Source organism: Salmo salar, chromosome ssa27 (genome assembly GCF_905237065.1).
Source record: "Salmo salar chromosome ssa27, Ssal_v3.1, whole genome shotgun sequence".
In the NCBI taxonomy this organism is placed as follows: Eukaryota; Metazoa; Chordata; class Actinopteri; order Salmoniformes; family Salmonidae; genus Salmo; species Salmo salar.
This window is the reverse complement of record NC_059468.1, coordinates 24,865,655-24,889,132: the sequence shown is the minus strand read 5'-3', so window position 1 is coordinate 24,889,132 and position 23,478 is coordinate 24,865,655. Positions and strand designations below refer to the sequence as shown.

The 23,478-nt window shown below is 44.7% G+C and overlaps 3 protein-coding genes across 3 annotated transcripts; 2 read left to right on the top strand and 1 right to left on the bottom strand.

Moving 5' to 3' along the window:
* The first annotated feature begins 3,758 nt into the window (after positions 1-3,758).
* On the top strand, positions 3,759-13,827 carry aste1b (asteroid homolog 1b). The gene is made up of 9 exons (XM_045709221.1): positions 3,759-3,833; positions 4,262-4,524; positions 9,201-9,334; positions 9,453-9,585; positions 9,685-10,646; positions 10,700-10,756; positions 10,954-11,179; positions 12,937-13,102; positions 13,178-13,827. The coding sequence occupies exons 2-9, from the start codon at positions 4,287-4,289 to the stop codon at positions 13,443-13,445; spliced, it is 2,184 nt and encodes a 727-aa protein (XP_045565177.1). The 5' UTR covers positions 3,759-3,833; positions 4,262-4,286; the 3' UTR covers positions 13,446-13,827.
* Positions 13,828-13,930: 103 nt separating this feature from the next.
* klhl7 (kelch-like family member 7) lies at positions 13,931-19,814 on the bottom strand. Its single transcript, XM_014178243.2, has 13 exons — positions 19,037-19,814; positions 18,860-18,962; positions 18,635-18,728; positions 18,427-18,551; positions 18,159-18,334; positions 17,860-18,034; positions 16,417-16,559; positions 16,089-16,251; positions 15,595-15,672; positions 15,260-15,461; positions 14,954-15,051; positions 14,696-14,879; positions 13,931-14,615 (listed from the first exon to the last, which is right to left on the bottom strand). Exons 1-13 carry the CDS (start codon positions 19,187-19,189, stop codon positions 14,477-14,479), a joined length of 1,833 nt encoding a protein of 610 aa, XP_014033718.1. The 5' UTR covers positions 19,190-19,814; the 3' UTR covers positions 13,931-14,476.
* A 586-nt stretch (positions 19,815-20,400) lies between these two features.
* Positions 20,401-22,488, top strand: LOC106588788 (uncharacterized). Its single transcript, XM_014178213.2, has 4 exons — positions 20,401-20,690; positions 21,067-21,145; positions 21,225-21,434; positions 21,738-22,488. The coding sequence occupies exons 1-4, from the start codon at positions 20,637-20,639 to the stop codon at positions 22,127-22,129; spliced, it is 735 nt and encodes a 244-aa protein (XP_014033688.1). The 5' UTR covers positions 20,401-20,636; the 3' UTR covers positions 22,130-22,488.
* Positions 22,489-23,478: the final 990 nt, after the last annotated feature.

Here is a 23,478-nt window from a genome sequence, read left to right as displayed (position 1 = left end):
TGTGTCTGAATTACATTGCCTACTGTTTTTAATAGAGGGGAATCCCAGCTTTCAAATAACGTGTCCGATGTATTTCTCAACAGTGCCAGTGGAAAGGCGACAATGAGTCAATTACATTTAATGCTTAGTCCTATAGCTAAAACGTTAACTAGCGAGATAGTTGTAGCATGGCTTATTATGTTTTGAATTAGCTATTTAGTTAGTCTATCATTATTTTATAGGCTACCTGCTGATGAAATCTCTCTCCTCCGTCATCTGCCCACTAGTAGTGGTACACACGCAGATGTTGCACAACCCACACACACAGACGCCCTGAAGGGTTGGCCTAATTTTGATCATTGCTGATATGTAGATAATATAATTAAAAAGGAAAACACAATAATACAATAATAGAATTTTCATGACCATAGGAACCATCCTGCGCATTCTCAAACTCCACGCATACACCGGATTCACAGACTAGTGTCAAAAAAGATTGAACAAAGCGGATATGAATGCACTCTCCATTGCTATTCAATGCAAATCCGCCTTCACTGCATTTTGATCAACCTTTTTTTGCTGCTGTATGTGAATCCAGGCCGGTGATAGTTCACTTTGTTTTACAACGGAGGCAGTATGCAATTCCCCAAAAATGGGAGGTGCCAGGATGCCGCCCCGGACAGCTCCGGCCCAAGTCAAGCGAAGCTCTCTAGTCTGACTTCAACTTTCTGGCCAATGCTACATACAGGGCTCAATACTAACTTTTTTCATCACCATCCCAGAATCATCCAAAAGTGTAATTTAAATTGTCACAAACTGAAGATGAACCATCCCAAATTCAAATATAGATATATATTTTTTTACTGTTTTCATATGGCAACATGGGTCTATTCTTGGACCTAGGTCATTCACAGTAATTTAAAAGGCTAATAAGAGTAGCCTACAACTGAAATAGATAAATGGGGCTGTCTGAGCCAGAAATTCACATGTAAAAAAATTGCCTCTAAAAGGCCAACATTTAAATCGTATATTTAAATCTATTTTGCCTAAATGTAGCCTACATAAATCATTTTCCTACATGTAAAATTGTAGCCTAGGTTAAAGGCGCTGCTTGGTAATCTGACATCTCCCTTGGCTGTGCAGCATTTACAGTGATATGGCCTTTGCAGAAGTCAGGGCATTCATACCTCTTGCACGTCACAGAGCAGCGCAGAGCTGTTGTGAAGGAAGTTGTCAAGGAAGTGAGTTTGTGTTTATACAAGACCTCCAGCCCTCACCTACCATCAACCAATCATGTCAATGCAGAGCTATACAGAGCCCTCCACATTGTTAAAACATTTGAGAGGTGCATTGCAATGCAGTATGGAGCTCAATTTGGCCTCTGAGTGCCTCTGCAGGTTCCACAATTGCATCACAACATCCATATGGCGCCTCCAACCACATTTTAGATTCAAGCATGAATTGGCTCGAAAAGGCACAGATGTCTGCATTGGCCATGCAGCATTTACAGTGATATGGCCTCTGCAGAAGTGAGGGCATTCATACCTCTTGCACTTCACAGAGCAGTGCAGAGTTGTTCTCAAGGAAGTGATTTTGTGTTTATACAAGACCTCCCACCCTCACCTACAGTCAACCAATCATGTCAATGCTGAGCTATACAGAGCCCTCAGCATTGTTACAAAATTTGGGAGGTGCATGGCAAAGAGGTAAGGAGATCAATTTGGCCTCTGCATGCTGCCGGAGTCTCCGCAATTGCATCACACCATCCATATTGAGCCTCCGACCACATTTTTGGATCAAGCATAAATGGGCATTTAGGCTATATAAGCTATGTATATTTGCAGCCTGGTCTCATATACTAGACGTAACATAGTAAAAGTAAATCAGTGACACTCAAATTTGTGTGATATTGTCATGTTTGTTATTGTTACATAAGACAGATGGTTACTTAAGGCAAAACCTAAGGTCAGGGTGGATGGGTGGGCGAATAACACAAACATCTAGCAACCTAAAGGTTGTTAGTTTGAATCACATCAAGGACAACTTTAGCATATTAGCAACTTTTCAACTACTTACTACTTTTTACCTACATTGCAACTACTTGGCATGTTAGCTAACCCTCCCCTAACCCTAACCTTAACCCTTTTAGCTAACCCTTCCCCTAACCCTAACCTTAACCCTTTAACCTAACTCCAAAACTTAACCTTAACCCCAACCCCTAGTGTAGCTAATGTTAGTTCCCCTGGGGCCGAAGACGTGAATGTTGATTAAGGCAGCCCCCCACACCTCTCTGATTCAGAGGGATTGGGTTAAATGCAGAAGATACATTTCAGTTGAAGGCATTCAGTTGTACAACTGACTAGGTATCCCCCTTTCCTTTAGCCAGCTAGCTAACGTTAACCACCTAGCCCCCTAGCTAGAATTCACAACATATCATACGAAATGGGTGCTGGATATCCACAAAGTAATACATAGCATACGAAAAGTACTCTGATTTACAGAAGGAATAATACGAAATGCTCTGATACCAGGTTGCAGCTGTGCACCCGACACGTCACCCACCATGCAATCTGAGTGGAGACAGTCAGCATTCACAATCCTGGTGTTGTTTATTGCATCTGTAGATTTACCCTCTCTAAATTTCTATGGGACATTTTCACCTCTGTTACATGAAACCACTCTCATATGTGGTGCGCTTTTTAGAATTGTGTGTTCCCGCTAATTGTATTTAGGAACATTCGAGCATAGCCTACTGGCATGTGTGCATTGCTGTGCTTATAATGTGAAGAAATAATTGTTTATCAACATTTTAAGCGTTCTGATCTGTTGCATCAGCCTCATTGCTTTTTAACATTTGTTGATGTAAAGTATACCTTGTTGTATGAACGTTGAACAGGGGCTTGATGGCACCTTAATTGGGGAGGATGGGCTCTTGGTAATGTCTGGAGCGGAATCCGTGGAATGGTATCAAATACATAAAACACATGGTTTCCATGTGTTTTATGCCATTCCATTCGCTCTGTTCCAGTCATTATTATGAGCCGTCCTCTCCTCAGCAGCCTCCACTGGAATGGTGTATCTATGGTCCTGTTTGAACCGTCCCAGACATAGCCAATTTGATCTCCCCCCGGAAGACGGATGAGCTAGCTATATAGCCTACCTAGAAAGAAAGCACATCTTTCAATCCTCTCTCCCGAAGCTATTTGAATGATTAGGACTATTTCTCAGTTTCTCTCCCTTTCTGTGTTGGCTAAAGTAAACTCAGCTGCCTTCTGTCTGCTGCAGCCCTCTCTCAACAGCAATGACTGTGCTCAACACAAAAAATATTAATCTAGACTACACTGACTTGCGAATGACTCGCAAAATCATCCTGTTGTCCCACATTTGGGTATTTTAAATGTGGTCACCCTAAGGCCAGCCGAACAGTGAACTGATGCATTGCAAGGAGACAACTCTTTTACATAGAATCTTCAGTGATATTTTATTTTGCAATGGGTTGGTTTTTTATGCAATGAATTTAGCAAGTGGATTTAGGGGCTCCCAAGTGGCGCAGTGGTCTAAGGCACTGCATCTCGGTGCTGGAGGTGTCACTACAGACCCTGGTTTAATTCCAAGCTGTATCAAAACTGTCTATGATTGGGAGTCCTATAGGGCGGTGCACAATTGGCCCAGTATCGCTAGGGTTTGGCTGAGGGTAGGCTGTCATTGAAAATAAGAACTTGTTCTTAACTGGCTTAGTTAAATAAAAATACATTTTGAAACTCAATCTCCCATGGTTCCTTTCGCGCTTGTGTTGACGTAGCAGGAAGTAAACTTGGCATGTCGATAGGGGAGGTTCTTTTGAAGTGAAACTGGTGAGTTTTATGATAATTAACGTGCATATTTAACTGTCTCATTTTATATTTCACGTCAATACAATATGCACAGCAACGTCTGGATTATATCTCATGTAGTTCATATATATCTGTGTCGTTTTATATTTCACGTTAATACAATAGCAAGGTCTGCGCCTCGTCACGTAAATCTTTTCCAGGAAATATGTTTTTCCCTGACCACAGTCAGCCCCTAAACAAGATCAGGATGAACACATTCTCCAGAATAGCAATAATGTGTAGTGTAGACAAGAGTACATAGTTTATACTTTAATCCTGTTGTTTATACTTTAATCCTGTTGATGTAACTCTGTATACTTGCGTGTAAAATTGGTTGTAAGAACCGTTATCTCTCTCTCCACACCCCCTATCTTTCGCAACACTCCTTCCCTCTCACTCTCTCCCTCCAGGGCAGTCTATATATGATGTGATGTGATGGGTGTCCATGGTCTGACCAGCTATGTGGAGGGTAACAGGGGCTTGTTCCAGGACGTCAGGTTCAGAGACAGCAGACTTGTGATAGATGGCTGTAGTCTGTTCTTCAGGCTCTATCTAAACCATGGACTGGATCAGGCACACGGAGGGGACTACGATGCCTTCGCTGCCCTACTGTCTACCTTCATCTCTGCACTGGAGGCCTGCAACATACTGCCTTATGTGGTGCTGGATGGCGGTAAGGAGGAGGTGGTGTGTGTGTCTGTGTGTGTGTGTGTGTGTGTGTGTGTGTGTGTGTGTGTGTGTGTGTGTGTGTGTGTGTGTGTGTGTGTGTGTGTGTGTGTGTGTGCGCGTGCAACAGGATCTGTGGCTCACGAATCGGCCTCATCAGTAACTTCTGAAGCCCCATAAATAAAATCCACTAGGAGAAAAATCATGATCGACTCCAGTGACCGTCAATGATGATGATGATGTGTGTGTCAGGGTTTATGTTAGCCGGCTTTTGGCCGCCCCCCAAAAATTCAAAGGCGATAAATAAAACTGTTGCCGGCCAAAATGACCTGGAGAAAAACAAATCCCATTGCAAAATAACGCTTTTTTATTAATTCATGTAAATACTTTTGACTGTCATGCTTATCGGTCTATAGGTTAATTTGCATAATTTAGTGGAATTAAATTGGCCTTTGTGTATTTTCGTTAGTCATCTGATATCTTATTTATCCAACACAACTATCATAATTGCGCACAGCATTTAGAGCCTATTTTGAGAGGGATTTATCCTGCAGATTCTCAGCTGGTTGCTGCTAGAGTAAAACGTGCTTTTATAAGCCCATTCATTGCGCAACAATTCCAAATGTAATATCGTGGCAAAAACTGTTTTGGTTCAAAATTAAAAATAGTTTTTCTATTTCTCAACTGGTAATTGAAGTGCGCCACCCATTCACCATTGAAGTGCAGGCAACAGGCTATCAGTGGGTCACCAACCACTTTACAATGTGAGCTGGAGGCAGTATGCATTTCGAAAACATACTTAATTGTTTGAAACCTGAATGTTTTATTTCATATTATGAGGCATGTCTTACATTGCTTCAAAGTAGCCTATAGGCAAAATCTGACCATGGAAACGTGGAGGCAATTATTTTATAAAGGCGCGTAAGTTTCAAGTTTGGGGAAAATTACAATTTATCCTACCATTTCTACCGTTCTGCGTGCCAGTTATGATTTTCATATGCACATTTTCGTGGAACCGTTTCATTTCAATAATAAAGTTTTCATTTCTCAAAATCATTATCAAATGGTTAATCATAAACATCTGAATAAAAATAACAAAATTCTAAAAGTTAAGTCAACTAACAGTTAAGTCAATTAACAGAAATTGATGTAACCAAATGACGGGGATTAACTACTGGTGACAAATATAATGGGGAATTGATTAAAAAAATATATAATCAAAGGGTAAACAATTCACACAATGAAACAATGAATGCGCAAGAGAGAGACTCGCCTTTACAGTATCTTCGCCACACACCCCTCCCCTTCTTCATGTCTCAACATTTTAAATTAAACTCAAGACACATTATCTTCACACATATTTGAGATGTTTTCCACTGACACCCGCAACTCAATAACCAGCTTGGCCTATTGCCACGCGTGCTGCCCAAGTTGCGGACTTTGCAAATAGGCATAGGCCTACGAGCTTATGATTTGAAACAAGCCACAGCTATTTTTTTTAACTAAGCTAATAATCATTGTTTCCTCTGTGGCTAAATAATGCATTCTGGTGTAGTATTTTGAATAATTGAATTTATTTCTGTACAGAGAGGAGCAATTATATACTGCTCAAAAACATAAAGGGAACACTTAAACAACACAATGTAACGCCAAGTCAATCACACTCCTGTGAAATCAAACTGTCCACTTAGGAAGCAACACTGATTGACAATAAATTTCACGTGCTGTTGTGCAAATGGAATAGACAACAGGTGGAAATTATAGGCAATTAGCAAGACACCCCCAATAAAGGAGTGGTTCTGCAGGTGGTAACCACAGACCACTTCTCAGTTCCTATGCTTCCTGGCTGATGTTTTGGTCACTTTTGAATGCTGGCGGTGCTTTCACTCTAGTGGTAGCATGAGACGGAGTCTACAACCCACACAAGTGGCTCAGGTAGTGCAGCTCATCCAGGATGGCACATCAATGCGAGCTGTGGCAAGAAGGTTGGCTGTGTCTGTCAGCGTAGTGTCCAGAGCATGGAGGCGCTACCAGGAGACAGGCCAGTACATCAGGAGACGTGGAGGAGGCTGTAGAAGGGCAACAACCCAGCAGCAGGACTGCTTCCTCCGCCTTTGTGCAAGGAGGAGCAGGAGGAGCACTGCCAGAGCCCTGCAAAATGACCTCCAGCAGGCCACAAATGTGCATGTGTCTGCTCAAACGGTCAGAAACAGACTCCATGAGGGTGGTATGAGGGCCCGACGTCCACAGGTGGGGGTTGTGCTTACAGCCCAACACCGTGCAGGACGTTTGGCATTTGCCAGAGAACACCAAGATTGGCAAATTCGCCACTGGCGCCCTGTGCTCTTCACAGATGAAAGCAGGTTCACACTGAGCACATGTGACAGACGTGACAGTCTGGAGACGCCGTGGAGAACATTCTGCTGCCTGCAACATCCTCCAGCATGACCGGTTTGGCGGTGGGTCAGTCATGGTGTGGGGTGGCATTTCTTTGGGGGGCCACACAGCCCTCCATGTGCTCGCCAGAGGTAGCCTGACTGCCATTAGGTACCGAGATGAGATCGTCAGACCCCTTGTGAGACCATATGCTGGTGCGGTTGGCCCTGGGTTCCCCCTAATGCAAGACAATGCTAGACCTCATGTGGCTGGAGTGTGTCAGCAGTTCCTGCAAGAGGAAGGCATTGATGCTATGGACTGGCCCGCCCGTTCCCCAGACCTGAATCCAATTGAGCACATCTGGGACATCATGTCTCACTCCATCCACCAACGCCACGTTGCACCACAGACTGTCCAGGAGTTGGCGAATGCTTTAGTCCAGGTCTGGGAGGAGATCCCTCAGGAGACCATCCACCACCTCATCAGGAGCATGCCCAGGCATTGTAGGGAGGTCATACAGGCACGTGGAGGCCACACACTACTGAGCCTCATTTTGACTTGTTTTAAGGACATTACATCAAAGTTGGATCAGCCTGTAGTGTGGTTTTCCACTTTAATTTTGAGTGTGACTCCAAATCCAGACCTCCATGGGTTGATAAATTGGATTTCCATTGATTATTTTTGTGTGATTTTGTTGTCAGCACATTCAACTATGTAAAGAAAAAAGTATTTAATAAGATTATTTCTTTCATTCAGATCTAGGATGTGTTATTTTAGTGTTCCCTTCATTTTTTTGAGCAGTGTATAATTTTGGCACATGTATTTCCATTTACTTCCCTATTGGATCCACCGCTATGCAATTTCACTCCTGTTCTATTGGTTTTCATATGAACTTCCTTTAGGCACAATCCTAGTCATATTAACAACCCATTCTAGTTGTTGCATCTTTAAATTCCCCTGCTTTATAACCGCTATCAGGTGCGCTGTTTAGAATGGTGTTTTCCCAGGTGTGCTGTTTAGAATGGTTTTTTCCCAGGTGTGCTGTTTAGAATGGTGTTTTCATAGGTGTGCTGTTTAGAATGGTGTTTTCCCAGGTGTGCTGTTTAGAATGGTGTTTTACCAGGTGTGCTGTTTAGAATGGTGTTTTCCCAGGTGTGCTGTTTAGAATGGTGTTTTCCCAGGTGTGCTGTTTAGAATGGTGTTTTCCCAGGTGTGCTGTTTAGAATGGTGTTTTCCCAGGTGTGCTGTTTAGAATGGTGTTTTCCCAGGTGTGCTGTTTAGAATGGTGTTTTCCCAGGTGTGCTGTTTAGAATGGTGTTTTCCCAGGTGAGCTGTTTAGAATGGTGTTTTCCCAGGTGTGCTGTTTAGAATGGTGTTTTCCCAGGTGAGCTGTTTAGAATGGTGTTTAACCAGGTGTGCTGTTTAGAATGGTGTTTTCCCAGGTGCGCTGTTTAGAATGGTGTTTTCCCAGGTGCGCTGTTTAGAATGGTGTTTAACCAGGTGTGCTGTTTAGAATGGTGTTTTCCCAGGTGTGCTGTTTAGAATGGTGTTTTCCCAGGTGTGCTGTTTAGAATGGTGTTTTCCCAGGTGTGCTGTTTAGAATGGTGTTTTCCCAGGTGCGCTGTTTAGAATGGTGTTTAACCAGGTGCGCTGTTTAGAATGGTGTTTTACCAGGTGTGCTGTTTAGAATGGTGTTTTCCCAGGTGCGCTGTTTAGAATGGTGTTTTCCCAGGTGTGCTGTTTAGAATGGTGTTTTCCCAGGTGTGCTGTTTAGAATGGTGTTTTCCCAGGTGCGCTGTTTAGAATGGTGTTTTCCCAGGTGCGCTGTTTAGAATGGTGTTTTCCCAGGTGTGCTGTTTAGAATGGTGTTTTCCCAGGTGCGCTGTTTAGAATGGTGTTTTCCCAGGTGTTCTGTTTAGAATGGTGTTTTCCCAGGTGCGCTGTTTAGAATGGTGTTTTCCCAGGTGTGCTGTTTAGAATGGTGTTTTCCCAGGTGCGCTGTTTAGAATGGTGTTTTCCCAGGTGCGCTGTTTAGAATGGTGTTTTCCTGTGAATTGAATATTGGCAAATGTTTGCAAATTACGTTTTATTGTCTGCTTCATTACATGAGTTGCATGTTCTGTTAAGCTGCATTACCATAATCTAAATGTGATTTCTGTCATTCTGAACACCGTGGGTGGACGCCCCTTATGCACGCAATGCATATGGGTCCGATAGATTTCTCAAAAGGCCGAAAATTGAAATCTTCCCGGTCACGTTGTCCAGCGCCACATTTTCCTAACGGAAACCCTGGTGTGTGTGCGTCAGGCATGGACCCCAGTGATAAGAAGCTGTCCACCCTGAGGCAGCGGCTGCAGAGTAAGATCCAAGAGGCTGAGTCTCTGTCCCGGGGCCGACACGGCTCCGTCCTCCCCCTCCTCACAAGACACGTCTTCATCCAGGTACAGACACACACAGACGGACCCAGAGACACACACACATACAACATACAGGCGAACTCATACACACCACTCCTCTCCTTTTTCACATCACATTCTTTTTTTTCTGTCCCTCCCTCAGGTCCTCTCCCAGCGAGGTGTCCCGTTGGTCCAGTGCCCCGCCGAGGCAGACTGGGAGATTGCCTGCCTGGCCAATCAGTGGGGCTGTCCAGTTCTGACCAATGACAGTGACTTTTACATCTTTGACTTGCCAGGTGGGTGGAGCCAGACCAGGAAGTGATGTCTCCTTCCAGTTTTTATCTTACCCCTCCCCCCTCCTCTCTCTCATCCCTTTCTCCCGCCTCTATATCCAGGTGGTTATATTCCGTTCCGGTTCTTCCAATGGGCCAATGTTAGTGGTTCACCTCCAAATCACTACATCCCAGCCAGACGCTACACGGTCAGTGGGATGTGCCAGCACTTCAGGGGAATGAACCGGGAACTTCTGCCGCTGTGTGCTGTCCTGGCAGGGAATGACTACACCACAGAACAAACCTACAAACACATACACACACTCCTCCCTCAGCTAACCACGGGAGGGAAGAGGGGAGGCAGAGGCAGAGGGAGCCCATCCCATATAGAGGGCCTCCTTCTCTGGCTCTCCTCCTTCCCTGGACCTGAGGAGGCTCTGGAGGAGGTGGGGAGACTGACAGGAGGAGTAGAAAGAGGAGGAGGAGAGAGAGGGAGAGGAGGAAGGGGGAGAGGAAGAGCAGGGAGAGGAGGAGAGATGTCCGGCCTGTGTTCTGTGCTCTGGTCAGGCATGCAAGAGTACCATCTGACCCCTCAGAGCCGTCTCTCTACCTGGTTCTCTGGAGGCTCATCCAGGTCGCCAGAGGGGCTGTGGGCCACTACTCCCTGCCCGCTGCCAGAGTGGCTGTGCTGGGCCGCAGGGAGCGGGGCGATGGCCCCCCTGGTGCTGGATGTCCTGGAGCTCAGGAGGGTGCTGCTTATCCCTCAGGTGGAGAACAGCCGACTACCCAGCAGCCACTGCAGTGCCACGGCCATACGACAGGCCCTCTACGGGATCCTACTGGCCAATCAGGAGCAGGGGGAGAGGGGAGAGACAGGGTGGGGAGAGGGTCACAGGGTCCAGAGACAAGGTGGACAGGAGACCCAGGTAGAGGGACAGGGAGAAAGGGGGAGGGGAGGAAGGCAGTGTGGAAGGAGGGGAAGGGGCAGAGGGCAGAAACAGGGAGTGGGTCAGGGGGGTGCAGAGCCTTCCTCAGGCAGTGGTCAGGTGAGAACAACGCCCCTAGCGCTGTGGAGAGTGACAGACGTATGAGTGTGTTTGTGGAGGAGTACGACAGACACGATCTGAACCTGAGGAAGTGCCAGGTGGAGCCACGGACCCCTGGAACCAGGCTACACCTTGAGACACTCTGCCAGGTAACCATAACTCTCTGGCAGGTAATCATAGCAACACACTATGCCTGGTAACCATAACAACATACTCAGTCTACATTTTTTCCAAGATTGTTACTTTTTTTGTCCATAGTGTCATCTTCCTTTTTGATTTTTACTACCCCCCCACCCCTCCCTCTCTCTCTCTCTCCCTCCCTCTTTCTCGCTCCATCTCGCTATAGGCTCCTGTGTCAGTGCGGCTGGGAGTGCTGTATGATGTTCTGGGGGTGAAGGAGTCCTCTCTGTCCCCCCTACCTCTTCACCTTAGGCTGGCCCTTGGAGTGACTGGGTTCTGGAGGAGAGAGGCCAGACCTTTTCCCTCTCTACCCCAGGTACAGGCTCTGCTGCTGGGCATGGTCCATGGAGAGATGGCCCGGAACACTCATCCTGGACAGAAGCAGAACACAGGTAGGGGCAGTGTACACACATGCAAACACACAGGTACGCGCATAAACGTGTGCACAAACACACACACAAATACACTGCTCAAAAAAATAAAGGGAACACTTAAACAACACAATGTAACTCCAAGTCAATCACACTTCTGTGAAATCAAACTGTCCACTTAGGAAGCAACACTGATTGACAATAAATTTCACATGCTGTTGTGCAAATGGAATAGACAACAGGTGGAAATTATAGGCAATTAACAAGACACCCCCAATAAAGGAGTGGTTCTGCAGGTGGTGACCACAGACCACTTCTCAGTTCCTATGCTTCCTGGCTGATGTTTTGGTCACTTTTGAATGCTGGCGGTGCTTTCACTCTAGTGGTAGCATGAGACGGAGTCTACAACCCACACAAGTGGCTCAGGTAGTGCAGCTCATCCAGGATGGCACATCAATGCGAGCTGTGGCAAGAAGGTTTGCTGTGTCTGTCAGCGTAGTGTCCAGAGCATGGAGGCGCTACCAGGAGACAGGCCAGTACACCAGGAGACGTGGAGGAGGCCGTAGGAGGGCAACAACCCAGCAGCAGGACCGCTACCTCCGCCTTTGTGCAAGGAGGAGCAGGAGGAGCACTGCCAGAGCCCTGCAAAATGACCTCCAGCAGGCCACAAATGTGCATGTGTCTGCTCAAACGGTCAGAAACAGACTCCATGAGGGTGGTATGAGGGCCCGACGTCCACAGGTGGGGGTTGTGCTTACAGCCCAACACCGTGCAGGTTGTTTGGCATTTGCTAGAGAACACCAAGATTGGCAAATTCGCCACTGGCGCCCTGTGCTCTTCACAGATGAAAGCAGGTTCACACTGAACACATGTGACAGACGTGACAGAGTCTGGAGACGCCGTGGAGAACATTCTACTGCCAGCAACATCCTCCAGCATGACCGGTTTGGCGGTGGGTCAGTCATGGTGTGGGGTGGCATTTCTTTGGGGGGCCGCACAGCCCTCCATGTGCTCGCCAGAGGTAGCCTGACTGCCATTAGGTACCGAGATGAGATCCTCAGACCCCTTGTGAGACCATATGCTGGTGCGGTTGGCCCTGGGTTCCTCCTAATGCAAGACAATGCTAGACCTCATGTGGCTGGAGTGTGTCAGCAGTTCCTGCAAGAGGAAGGCATTGATGCTATGGACTGGCCCGCCCGTTCCCCAGACCTGAATCCAATTGAGCACATCTGGGACATCATGTCTCACTCCATCCACCAACGCCACGTTGCACCACAGACTGTCCAGGAGTTGGCGGATGCTTTAGTCCAGGTCTGGGAGGAGATCCCTCAGGAGACCATCCGCCACCTCATCAGGAGCATGCCCAGGCATTGTAGGGAGGTCATACAGGCACATGGAGGCCACACACTACTGAGCCTCATTTTGACTTGTTTTAAGGACATTACATCAAAGTTGGATCAGCCTGTAGTGTGGTTTTCCACTTTAATTTTGAGTGTGACGCCAAATCCAGACCTCCATGGGTTGATAAATTGGATTTCCATTGATTATTTTTGTGTGATTTTGTTGTCAGCACATTCAACTATGTAAAGAAAAAAGTATTTAATAAGATTATTTCATTCATTCAGATCTAGGATGTGTTATTTTAGTGTTCCCTTTATTTTTTTGAGCAGTAGATCCACAAAAAAACATCACATTGCAAAGTGCCCAAATATTTGGTTGTACAGTCTTGTCTTTCGTACACCAACATACATACTAAACCAGTTCTCGCTCTAACTCAGCCGCAGAACAGAACCTGTGGATGAAGCTTCGCCTGCGGCCAGGAGATAGGCGGGGTTTTGATGTGGGCGTGGCTCATTCCCTCAGCCAATGGCAGGCCTGCCTGTGGAGTGTGCTCAGTCTGAACCAGCTGCTGTGTCTGCCCCTGCCTGAACCAGACACAGCATGGTAGGTAACGCAAGCACACACACACACACAAACTGCCCCTACTCATTTGAACCATACTGTCCCTCTGTCCCCCAGGTTATTCAGTGGTAGTCTGGTCCATGGTTTGGTTGGCCGTCTGAGAGGGGGTTGTTCTCCTGAGTCTGTTCTGGCTGCAGCTCCTCTCTCTGGGCATATCTACCGCTCCCTACTGGCTGCTCTGGAGAACTGCACGCTAAATACACTACCATCAGGGAGGAGGAAGAGGGGGAGAGGAGGAGGAGGGAGAAGGGGAGGAGCCCCTTCCTCCCAGGAGATAAACAACAGGTTTGCTCTGCTGATGACTGAGGAAGAGGATGAAGAGTGAGGAGACTACTGTAGGTTCTTTCTAGTCAACATGGTGCTCATAAATAAACATTCCTCTTTTCACAGCTTAGAGAGAAAGAGAGTGGGATGAAAAGAAAGAGACGGCCTGTGGTATTGGTACACTATTTTAGGAAGCATTAATTCATTGATTTAAACCCACTCAGGGAATGCTGCGTTTCAATGGCAATTCTAAACAATTAACATTTCTAATGAAACTCTTCCTTTTAATTAGGACATATAAAGTATGTATACGTATGGCCTTCATGAGGCCTTTACGGCAGCGAATGCCCTCTTAACAAGCAGCTGATGTCACCTTGTCAGCATATGAGTCTACACAAAACATTGAGCCTTTGAACTGTTTTTAATAAAATGTGTAAACTCAATGAAGATGTGCATCATTCTTATCATTAGTCTCAATGTCCACATAGCAACCCAACCAGACCATAGTAAGAGTTACTTAACTATTAGTAACCAAATAAAAACATGTTCAGTTCCAGCTTTCTGTTTATTTTCAATTTCATGTTAACAGTCATCACATACATACAGTAGTAAAAATGCTAATGTTTCTTCTATAACCTCAGACATTACATCATTTCATTACAGTACAATATAAAACAGTACAATTAAATACACACAATAGCATAAAATGCATAGTATAGAATCATATTTTCAAATTCTTGAGCTGCACTTGATTTCATTTACACGGTAAAATACAACCAATGGATTAGTTCCAAAAGTGCTATCTACTTTCAAGTACTTGACCCAGGTCTGATAAAAAACATGTTTGTTGAGGCTGAGAGCTCTTAGATCAGTCGTTCATCTGTCGCTTTAACAATGAGCTTCTGTCTGAAGACAATCATCACTGAGTGACTTTCATGTTAGTACTTTCCCTCGCCTCAAAGAGTGTGTTCTCTATGATTTCTGTCAATATGAAGCTTCAACATGATTCACTACAGCAGTTTCATACCACACTGACCAGCTCTCGTCCTCCAAATAAAAGCACAACAGATAAAACATTTTAAAGACCCTGGGTTATGCTGTGGATGATGATGGGGGTACTGTGTGAGTGTGTGTTGACACGGTCTCCTCTTCCTTGGCTCCACAGGTGTCCACCACACAGATCAGACAGCTGGTGACGGGGAACGCTCTCACCTTACTGCATGTCACCCACCTACACACACACACACAGGAGTAAGATAAAACACACACAGGAAATCATACACAAATGTGTGTGTGTGTGTGTGTGTGTACCTGTCAGTGTCAGTGTGGTACTCCAGGATGTGTCCTAGTCGTCCGACCCCCTGGAAACCTGCCAGTACGTAAATCACTCCGCTGACTGCAGCACACCTCACGTTCATCCCACGCCACGGCATTGCCGCGGCAACGTGCCACTCATTCCTGGCGATGTCATAGTACTCCACCGAGTCCAGCCCACCTATACACTCACACATATAAATATACCCCAAACATACCCTACAGAGTGTGTGTGTGTGTGTGTGTGCGCCATACCCAGTCCGTTCATTCCTCCCACAGCGTAGATTCTGTTGTTGACAAACACCAGACCGTGGTTCTTCCTGGCTTCCCTCATCCCACTCAGCTCCCTCCATCTAAAAACACACACAGAAGATACACACATTTATTAACTAGTTATTAACTTCTAGAGGAGTGTGTGTGTATGTGAGCGCGTACGTACGAAAGGGAAAGGGGGGGATACCTCATCAGTTGTACAACTGAAATGTGTCTTCCACATTCAACCCAACCCCTCTGAATCAGAGAGGTGCGGGGGGCTGCCATAGTATGTGTGATTAGACTCACTCTTCCTTAACGGAGTCATAGACCTCACAGTTGCTGAGGACCCTCCCAGAGACGTTGTTGCCTAGGGACCCTCCGCAGACGTAGATGAGCCCATTGGCCTCCACGCTGCCGTGGCTACAGCGAGGCATCAACATACTGGCTTTGGTCTGCCATGACTCACACCGCGTGTCATAACACTCAAACAGGTTCAACGCTGAGCTGCCTGGAGGGAGAGACGAACAGAGACACACAGAAAGGAGCACAAACACTTCAATACAATGGTACGCTACAATACTAATATAGATAAGCCATCAGCCCAATACTTCCCTGTTCTCCGGTGTGTGTGTGAAACTCACCTACTTCCGACCCTCCAGAGGTATAGATCTTGCCCTGAGAGGCGCAAGCAGCCAGACTGTCCCGTGGTGTAGGGGGGCCTGGTTTACAGAAGAGAAAATGTAAGAACAAACACACAAAATATTTTTCTCATTTTAGACCACATGGGAGTGAGTATTTGATGGTATTAAAAGATACCGAATACTAAATGTTTTATGAATAGGGAATGACCCTAGAATGGCAAAAAATGTATTCCAAGTGATTTTAATGGGCTTTCTTCATTCTGATGGTTTTATACACAACCAAACTAGGACAAAACTGATAGTGAAGTAGTCCAATTTGTAGAACTTTTAATCTATTTAGCACTGTATCAAAATACCTTTATAGACGGTATACTGGTTTTCACAATATATCACCCAGCCCTAACACACACACACACACATTTTTCTGTGTTGCAACACAAGTCACACTACTCCCATTTCAGTCACTAATACAACACACACACACTTTCCAGTACCTAGTTTGGAGTACCAGCTGTCCTTCAGCACGTTGTAACAGTCCATCCTCTTGATGGGGAACAGCTGAGATCCTCCCAGGATGTAAACAACATTATCCCAGAACACCGCCGTGGCATCACGCCGCTTCTCAAACGGACAACGAATGTCTGACCAGCTGTAGTCCTGGACACACACGGCCCGTACTTGAAATGATTCAGCCGTTTGATTAACATCCCCACATACTTGAATGAGAGCAGATGGACTACAGACTGGCCTTATCTAAGTGACGTAATGTTCTTTGAGTTGAAGCACATGTAGGATTACAAAGGTGTGTGTGTGTTTGTGTACCTTAGGGTTGAAGTATCTGCAGGACTGTGGTTGCGAGCCTCCAAACAGAGCAATCCTGTAGTCGTGTTTCTTACGTCGCGGGCGACTGTTCTCTCCCAACTCCTCACGATCCTCTGGACACAACAGGTGGTACCGCATCCCACCTAGATACACAAAAGAGGTTACACACACCCACATAAATAATGGGGCCAATGTGTGACATTGGGATCCACACGTCAAAATGGTTTGAAACAACAAAAAATATCAGCTTAAATGCAGTTCCACATATATGCAAATTGTCCCATAACTCCACTTATACTTCCCCCTTAGGCCGAGGGCCACACATCTTTAAGCAGGGTTCATACAGACATTGGCGAGTCAAATTCAAGGACTTTTTCAGGCACTTAATTGTAATTTTCAAGGACCTCAATGTTAAACAATTGTATAATTTATATAACTGTACATACAGTACAGGGCCTTATATAGAACCCCCTCCCCCCAAAAAGCATGCAAAACGTGTAAAAAAAAAAAGTAGGCCCTTATCACTTTAAGAATAATGCATTTTTTAGGCCTTGATATTCAAATTATTATTACATTCTAAAATATGTGAGAATAATGTGGACATTGCCTGACTAAATAGATTGGATGCATGCATGGCAAGGTTTCTGTAGCCGATGTGGCTGACGCAGGCACACATAATAAAGCCATGGATAGCAGTAGCATTAATCTCACCATCACTGTTATGATAAAGTGACCAAAAAACAGGAAGGATTTGTATGGAAAGCCAAGTTGAAGCCAACATGAGATGTTGTCATCATCATAATAACCGCACATGGTTTTACCGCAGCAGAGTAGCGCAACACCCTTCAATTGAAGCGGCGGAAAACAAACGAAAGTGGTCACATCTCTGACAAAAACGAATCAAAAATTGAATAAATGGATACCAAATGCGAATCCAACAAGTATTATGCATAATGATTGAAGAAGCACATTAATGACAGTATGGATTTAGGTTTTAAGTATCAAGGTAAGGTCCCTCTCGGTTAGAGATGTTTGATTTCTCAATAGTATTTACTTTTTTAAAGCATTTACAAAGTGCTATATAGTTACACTGCATTTCTGAAATCTCTATACAAAAACTGACAGTTAGATCCAGGATTCTTAAAGGGTTCAAGTTCAATGTCTAATATAACTGATTAATGCTTAATATATGATATAAAGACAACTTACATTGCCATAAATGCAAGGACAGAAAAGTAATGTTTTATGTCACACGATTTTGGACATATCCTTCAAGGCACCAACCATAGCTATGATCCCACATATATCTTAATGTAATGACATGAAAATGTTTTGCAGATTATTATCAACAACTTATCAAAAGCTGTAACAAGTTGTCCAGTGTAGGAAATCCTCACTGGTACCCCAGTTTATAGTAAGACCCATATACAGCTGTGTACTCACTGATGACCATCTTAAGACACTCTGGGTTGTCCTGTATGAGGGGTTCAGCCTGGACGGTCTTAGAGAGGAAGGCTTTGGACACCAGAGGGAAGCGAACACAGCCCAACACCTCCACCATGTGACTCTGTCTGTTACACACATCATACTTCAGCCACCGCACCGCAGACTCATAGATCTACGCACACAAACACACAGAAAGGTAGAGAGAGAAATAGAGGGGGGGGGCATGTCATACTTGAGCCAGTGATCTACACACATTAATGACAACATGGTAAAGTACCCTGGTGTGTGTATGTTACCTGGTCCTCGGCCCGGACAGTGAGTGTGTCTTGGTGCAGTAGCTGTGTGAGCTGGGTGACGTTCAGTTGGAGGAATTCATCCAATTTATAGACCTCAGTGAAGTGTTGATGGATGAAGTCATCCGCTGACAGCTTCAATTCTGGACAGTCCAAACACTCCGCTAGAGCAGAGATGCCTGGAGAGAGACCAGAGGTTAAGGAGTGTGTTTGTGTGGAGATGAATTTGAGAGACACTATTATAGATGTATAGAATTTAGACATGTCTTACCCAGACAGTTGGTTGCATCAACTTGCTCTTTTAGGAAGTCAACACACATCTTCTTCACAGGTTCTATCTGGTACTGGTTGGCTGCATCCAGCAAAGACTGGACATTACTGCTGTTCACTGAGATACTGAAACACACACACGGTTTGGGGTGTGTTTTGTGTCTGAAGTGTCCCATATGGACGGACATTTGCGTGTGTGTGCGTCTTACCGAGCGGTGTAGACAAACTCCACCAACAGTTCTATGATCTCAGGCTCAGCACTCCTCAACTCCACCTCGTGACTGGTAGACTCCATCATGCTGGCTAGAGAGAGATATGGAGAGAGAGATATGGAGAGAGACACGTGTCACATTGGGTGATTAGAGGTAAGGGAGAAAGAGATAGGGTTACAACAAAGTTGAGTGTGCATGCGAGTGTGTGTGTAGTGTACTCACTAGTAAACATGAGGCTGAAGAAGTGGCTGGCTGCAGCTAAGACCACTCTGTGAGCAGGAATATGTTTCCCCTGAACCACCAAGATCACATCACATAGGGTACCCTGCAGAAAACACACACTGTTAGACACACTGTTAGAGACACACACACACACACACGCGGCGCGCACGCACACACCTGTTTCCTTAGGTTGTTCATGACGCCCATGATACTGGACAGGAATCTGGACTCCTCTTTGGAAGCCAACTTCTTTTCATTCTTCTTCTTAGAACCCGAACCTGAGGGTTTGTCTCCTGTTACAGCTGCAGAAGCCATGCTGGTGCTGGCCATAGCTGCTGGCTACTAAATTTGGTGTATATTTAGTTAACTTAGGGTTGTCAATAGCCTCATAAGACAGGAAATTCAAAATAGGCACCAATAATAACGTGTATGGATAAACTGGCTAGCTTGCAATAGTAGCTAGAACTCCCAGTCTGCTGCTGCCAATGTCCACTGCACAGCACACCCTGTTTGTTTTGGAGATAGTAATTACGCTAACTTAGCTAGCTAGCTATATAGACTGCGTGCAGTTCAGCAGCTAGCTACATACATAGGCATGTCCAGCTCGTATATACACTAATCTTGATGTTGACTCGCTGCGAGTAAACCGCTGGGCTATAATATTGGTTTAGTTTGCTGACAGAACAAGTTAAGAAAAGTGGGTTCTGATTTTATGTGTTGTCTAGCACTGCCAGAGTATCTCTGGCACTCACTTCTTCCGGCTCCCTGTTGTGGTAGAATCAGTAGCAGCGGCTGTCAAATATCGCCCTCTAGCGTCAGTTTACAGACCGCCTCCGTTTGTCTGTTTTCATTCTGAATTGGAAAAAGTGTATTTCTTACAGCCAGCCTACCGTTTGTCGTTTCATAAAGGCCCCAGCGTTGGAAAAAGTACTCAATTATCATACTTGACTAAAAGTAAAGATAACTTAATAGAAAATGAAAGTCACCGAGTAAAGTAAAAGTGAAAGTCACCCTGTAAAATACTTCTTAAGTAAAAATCAAAAAGTATTTGGTTTTAAATATACCGAAGTATCAAAAGTAAAAGTATAAATCATTTCAAATCCCTTATATTAAGCAAACCAGATAGTTTGACGGATAGCCAGGGGCACACTCCAACACTCACACATAATTTACAAACGAAGCATTTGTGTTTAGTGAATCCCCCAGATCAGAGAGTAGCGATGACCAGTGATGTTCTCTTGATAAGTGCGTGAATTGGACCATTTTCCTGTCAAAATGTGACAAGTACTTTTGGGTGTCAGGGAAAATGTATGGAGTAAAAATTATATTATTTTATTTAGGAATGTAGTGAAGTAAAAGTAAAAGTTGGCAAAAATATAAATAGTAAAGTAAAGTACAGATACCCCCCCAAAATACTTAAGTAGTACTTTAAAGAATTTTTCTTTAAGTACTTTATACCACTGAAATGCACTACCGAAAAAGACGGAGCTGACGTGTCAAATGTCTGTGTTGTTTACTATTGAAAGCTAAAACGTATGGCTATGCATTGCATTTGTACAGTTCCGGCATATAAATTGGGTGCACCTGTCCTATCTATTGTAGTACAGCTACAAAACTTTCCCGCAAGTCCCATGACAGATGACGTCACCAGGAATGCAGGGCAGTGGTGGATTGACCTGGAAAACGAGAGAGAAAAATAAATTCTGTGACTAACAATAACGAGAGATTGATTGCGGGGATTAACTGTCGGGTCTCGAAATCATTTATTTCAGCCGCAATGTCTGTGCTATTTTGTTGCCGCTGTGTTTTTCCTTCTGAAGACACCGACGAGGTACTGTATATGGGAACAGGAAAGAAACATGATTTATTGTCTGGGTGTGTTTACAGTAACAAGTACAACCACATTCTTTTATCCGAGGGAGGCATTTGTGGAATAAGATACATACAAGCACATTATAATCACTCAGGCTACTTTCAAATAGGCTTGTTTAAAAACATATAATGTTAAGCCAATAGGTCATTGCATGTATGACAACACACAACATACATGTTTCTGGTTCAGGAAGTGTTATGCCACAATATTACCAACTGAGTGAAACACGGACTACAGAATAGAATAGGTATGTTGTTACAGTATTAGACATTGATCGGATTAGTATAACCCGCCTGATACCTCATTCACACATAGTGGAACGTGTGTGTTACAGAGACAGCCCCTACTGCACCCCAAGCTTCCAGAATCAGAGAAGCCAGTGTCGGCCAGACAGCCTCGACCAGCACCCACAGGTTCAATCACACATATTACCATCATATTACAAGTGTGTATGTGTGTGTTATTGACTGTGTGTTTGTGTGTGTGTTTCAGTGAGTCGGAGTGGTCAGTTGGTCCCGAAGCGTGTGGGTGTGAAGGACTTGGACCAGCGGTTCTCTGATGTGACCGAAACGTTCAACCAGCAGCATGAGAGCTATAATGTCATGAAGGAACGCATCATATCTCTCCGCCGCACTTACAACTGTAACAATGACAGCACCCTGACTCTGACCGAGTGTGTGAGGAAGATCAAGGAGGAGTACAGTGAGACACACACACACACACACACACACACACACACACACACACACACACACACACACACACACACACACACACACACACACACACACACACACAGGCATAACAGAGCCATGCCCTTCCTTTCTATTTATTTCTCTCTCTTTTATTGAACCTTCATTTAACCAGGTTAGTTTCGTTGAGCTAAACATCTATTTTGAAAAGATACTTCTTCCTGTCCTCTTTTTACCCCTCTCACTCCTGCTACAGATAAAGCCATATAACTTTTTTAAATCTTTCTTTCTTTCTCTCTCTCTCTCGCTCCAGAGGACAGCTACAGGGTAACCGTGATGATAAAGGGGTATGACTTCTCTCTCTCTGTGGTTCCGCTGAGGTCTGTGGATGAGGGAGAAAAGTCTCTGCCTCGCCTACTCCGGTTGGCTCAGGATGAGCTCAGGGGCTTTTCCCAGGGCGCCATAGCAATAGTCGCTGCCGGGACCAAGCTCCAGGTGCTGATAGACTGGCTGCTTAGTCGGGGGGAGCGAATGGCGGAGCAGGTCAGGGAGGTGGCACCAACTCATCAGGACCACTGTAGGCTGGAGGAGAACCTGATTGAGACCATGCAGGAAGTGAGAAGGGTGAGGGAGCTTTCGCTAGGGTACTGCCAGCAGGCTAGAGAGATCCAAACTGAGGCCGCACAGATAGCAGGGCTGGCCTGACACACACATACAGACACACTCTGGTAACACTGAATTTATAAATGTCACATTTAAATCTTATGGGAATTAATTTAGGCTATTTTTACTATCATGTAAAAGCACACTATAGACCTACACTGTTACACAACACACTAGATAGTATTTCAGTATTATATAGTGAGTATGTCTATAAACATGTTAGAGAAATTAGCTGTGATATATCCTAATGTATTCTGGACAGGAATTCCTCATCTAAATCCTAATCTAATCAAACACTGTGTTGATTAAACCACTGTCAATGTTAGAGATCATGTTAGTGTTTTTTCTATGTTAATACTGTATGTTATTGTATTTTATAACAAATTAAAACTGCAAACTTGTTAGTGTCTTAAGTTTTGAATGAATATGTTTGAGTGACATAGCTGAGTATTTAACATTTTTATTCCACACATCACAACCACTTAGCACGCAGAGACTTCTTACTGGTACTGACAGGACCCCGCAGCAGGAGAAGGGGATGGAGGAAGGGATAGGGAGAAGGAAGGAGAGACTGTGTGGGGGGTTAGGGGTGGTAGAGAGCGAGAGAGATGTGTGTGTGTGTGTGTGTGTGTGTTAAGAGAGGGAAAAAAGGGAGATGAGAGGATGGGAGAAAGATATTTGCTACTGGTATGTTGCTGCTGTAGTGTGGACTAGGACATGCCAGTCAATAACTTACATAATGTATTAGCTCAAATGTTAAGTACTGCAATTATCTGAAGGCCTACTGTTTCTCTGCATCCATAACCTTTGCATGGCCATTAGCTATGCACCTCATACTGAGACTGGCAGACAGGCCTTTCCCTGGTTAATTATTATGTCAACCTTATATAATTAAGCAATAAGGCCCATACCACAGCTAAGGGCTGCTCTTTCATTTTAGTCATTTAGCAGACGCTGTTATCCAGAATGATTTACATGAGCAATTAGGGTTAAATACCTTGGCCAAGGGCACATCAGCAGATGTTTCACCTAGTTGGCTTGGGGATTCAAACCAGTGACCCTGACACAACGCTCTTAACCACTAGGCTACCCGCCGACGACGCAACATGGAGTGCCTGGACACAGCCCTTAGCCGTGGTATCCCATATATCACAAATCCACGATGTAATTAGAGCAGTAAAAATAAATGTTTTGTATATGGTCTGCTATAGCACGGCTGTCAGCCAATCAGCATTCAGGGCTCGAACCACCCAGTTTATAATTATTATTACAGACCTACCATAACATTTTTATATAATGGACCCTGCAGTAACCATGTACATACAATTTATAATCCAGCATATTATAAATACATACCATTTAAAGAGTTGACAACAAAGCTGCTACTCTCT

Coding starts and splice junctions, on each gene's coding strand:
- klhl7 (XM_014178243.2), bottom strand. CDS start 19,189: ATGGCCAGCACCAGCATGGCTTCTGCAGCTGTAACAGGAGACAAACCC. Junction 18,729..18,859: donor CTTCAGCCTCATGTTTACTA/GTGAGTACACTA, acceptor ATCTCTCTCTAG/CCAGCATGATGGAGTCTACC. Junction 18,335..18,426: donor TGATGCAACCAACTGTCTGG/GTAAGACATGTC, acceptor GTCTCTCTCCAG/GCATCTCTGCTCTAGCGGAG.
- LOC106588788 (XM_014178213.2), top strand. CDS start 20,637: ATGTCTGTGCTATTTTGTTGCCGCTGTGTTTTTCCTTCTGAAGACACC. Junction 20,691..21,066: donor CTTCTGAAGACACCGACGAG/GTACTGTATATG, acceptor TGTGTGTTACAG/AGACAGCCCCTACTGCACCC. Junction 21,435..21,737: donor GAAGATCAAGGAGGAGTACA/GTGAGACACACA, acceptor CTCTCGCTCCAG/AGGACAGCTACAGGGTAACC.
- aste1b (XM_045709221.1), top strand. CDS start 4,287: ATGGGTGTCCATGGTCTGACCAGCTATGTGGAGGGTAACAGGGGCTTG. Junction 10,647..10,699: donor CGCTGTGGAGAGTGACAGAC/GTATGAGTGTGT, acceptor AACCTGAGGAAG/TGCCAGGTGGAGCCACGGAC. Junction 10,757..10,953: donor ACCTTGAGACACTCTGCCAG/GTAACCATAACT, acceptor ATCTCGCTATAG/GCTCCTGTGTCAGTGCGGCT.